General features: G+C 26.8%; 1 protein-coding gene across 1 annotated transcript; it reads left to right on the forward strand.

Moving 5' to 3' along the window:
- Positions 1-1,139: 1,139 nt before the first annotated feature.
- Positions 1,140-1,929, forward strand: LOC136075918 (uncharacterized). The gene is made up of 2 exons (XM_065789363.1): positions 1,140-1,290; positions 1,385-1,929. Exons 1-2 carry the CDS (start codon positions 1,140-1,142, stop codon positions 1,927-1,929), a joined length of 696 nt encoding a protein of 231 aa, XP_065645435.1.
- The last annotated feature ends 1,068 nt before the right edge of the window (positions 1,930-2,997 follow it).

The raw sequence follows: 2,997 nt of genomic DNA on the forward strand, positions 1-2,997 counted from the left end.
AATACCTTTTTACTTAGGTTCTGTTTCCGAAAAATATCAGTTAACTGATATTTTTCGGTGAACAGTTTTAAATTTTTATACCTTTTGTGTTATTTGGGTTAAAGCGATTGCCATTTTCTTTGTCGAGAAACGGGTCCTCGACCATATTAAAATCATCCAGGAGAATATTATAAACACAATCACATGTCTGTTCAAAGATTTATAAAAAAGTTCCTTTTTTTGCGGATCATTCGGTCCGTATACATTTATTATTCTACAAAACTTATCTTATAATACAAAATTAGCAGCAAGAATTCTACCGTTATGATCGCGTGTAATATTATTTAAAATTATATTTTGTTAACTAAAATAGATACACCTTTTTCTCGATTGTTAGCGCTATTCCACAATGAATGGCCATTAGATTTTTGAAACCATTCTTTTTCCCAAGTGGATCGTAAATTAGCGCAACAATAAGTTTCTTGTAGGCATATGATATAGTGTAAACAAAGAGTCATTAATGAATGTCTTTCTGAATTATTATTATGCCCGCTAACCTTTATAGAAAAAATTTTTACTGCCATTTTTTATTTTTACTGAGATTTAAAACATTTACTTTAAAACAATTAAGCAAACTTTATATAATACTTAATACAAATTTGTTCTATCTCAGTAAAAAATTAAAAAGAACTTTTTTAAATAATTTTTTTTTTTAATTATTTCTTTCAAAAACGCTGATTATGTTACGCAAAAAAAACATTCACACATTGCATTTACTAGTTAAAATAAAATAAAATTAAACTCTAAAGGTGAGTTTCCACTCATCTGTTTTACTACGGGAAAGGGAAAAGGATGGGAAAAAAATAGTAATCTGTACAGGACGGTTAGGATTTATTGGTTTCCACTTATACGTATCACTTTAACTTTCGTTTTTAAATAATGATAGTTAAATAATTAAAATGGCGGCGTTATCGATTCTTAGCAAGAAAACTTTATATTTGTAATTACTGTATTGTTTAAAAATCAAAAGAAGGCAAAAGTATAAAAAAAGTATGTGGGTCAGAAAATTATTTAAAGAAAGAAAAACAAAAGGAGCATTCAGTTTATTTATAACAGATATGCAGCTTTTTGATCACGAATACTTTTTTAAATTTTTTAGAATGACACCTACAAAGTATGAACATTTGTTAAGCTTAATTGCACCAGCGATTACAAAATCTTCTCTCAGACGTGAAACAATTGGAGCTAGTGAAAGATTAATGGTCACTTTGAGATACGTTTTTGGAGGCACTTCCCAAATAGATTTAGCTGGTATGTTTCGAATAAGTCCGACTTCCGTAGGAAGAATAATAAACGAAACCTGTATTGCTATATGGACTATTTTGCTGGCTAAAGAATATATTAGCTATCCAAAAAAGCGAAGATGAATGGAAAGCTATAGCAAACGAGTTTGAGAAGAAATGGAACTTCTCCAATTGCATAGGGGCTATTGATGGGAAACATATTGTTATGCAAGCCCCTTCAAGATTAGGGTCATTCTACTTTAATTACAAAAAATCTCACTCAATTGTTTTGATGGCTATTTGCAATGCAAACTATGAATTCACACTTATTGACATTGGTGATACTGGTAGAAACAGTGATGGTGGTGTATTCCAAAATAGTAAAATAGGAATTGCTTTTGAATCAAACTTATTGCATATCCCAGAACCTAAAATGCCAAATGGTTCAAATGTAAAACTGCCCTATGTTCTTATTGGAGATGAGGCGTTTCCTCTCAAAAACTATTTAATGAAACCATATCCTAAGGAAATAGTGTCTTTAAAAGAAAGAATATATAATTATAGATTGTCACGTGCTCATAGAATAGAAAAGAAAATACTTTCAGGATTCTGGCAGCAAGATGCAGAATTTTTCGCAAACCAATTATTGCAAACGAAAAAACTGTAATTAATGTTACTAAAGCTGCAACTGCTCTGCATAACTACCTTATGCATGGTCGTCAGTTTAGGATAAACTTGTCTTTCCTTTTTATATAATGCACACACACACACACACACACACACACACACACACACACACACACACACACACACACACACACACACACACATATATATATACATTGAGTATATATATATATATACATATATATATATATATATATACATATATATATATATATATATACATATATATATATATATATATATATATATATGTGTATGTATACATAGATATATGTATACATAGGTATATATATATATATATATATATATATATATATATATACATAGATTTATACATATATATATATACAAACATATATATAAATATATATATATATATATATTATATATATATATATATATATATTTATGTTTATATTTGTAAATATATATATATATATGTATGCATTTATATGCATACATATGTAATTTGAGCTAGTGTATTCTACAAATACATTGCTCGGTGTTCTTAAAGAACAAAGCAACAATAAATTAGTAAAAACACCTATTTAAATTTCTTCTACAGTCTGTTCCACCTTCACATGAACCTGGTGAAGGTGAAACAAACTGTATATATATATATATATATATATATATATATATATATATATATATATATATATATATATATATATATATATGTTAAATCGCATAGCTTATCTAATCTATTAATCTATTATATAAAATAAAGTAAGAGAATGTATAAGCTTTGCCATTTAACATATACTTTACATGACACATTTATATAAATTTTAACTTATAAGCTTATAGACGGGTTGCTTTGTTTACATTTTTAAGCGCACGCGCAAAAAACGACAGGCAAAACATGTTCAAATTTAACTTAAAATCCTGCGTATTTCCAAAACAGTGCAGTTACTTTCTCTAAATATAAGTTACCTTTTTCAAATCATCCCTGATAATAAATTTTACATATATATATATATATATATATATATATATATATATATATATATATATATGTATATATATATATATATATATATATATA

Source organism: Hydra vulgaris, chromosome 02, assembly GCF_038396675.1.
Source record: "Hydra vulgaris chromosome 02, alternate assembly HydraT2T_AEP".
NCBI lineage: Eukaryota > Metazoa > Cnidaria > Hydrozoa > Anthoathecata > Hydridae > Hydra > Hydra vulgaris.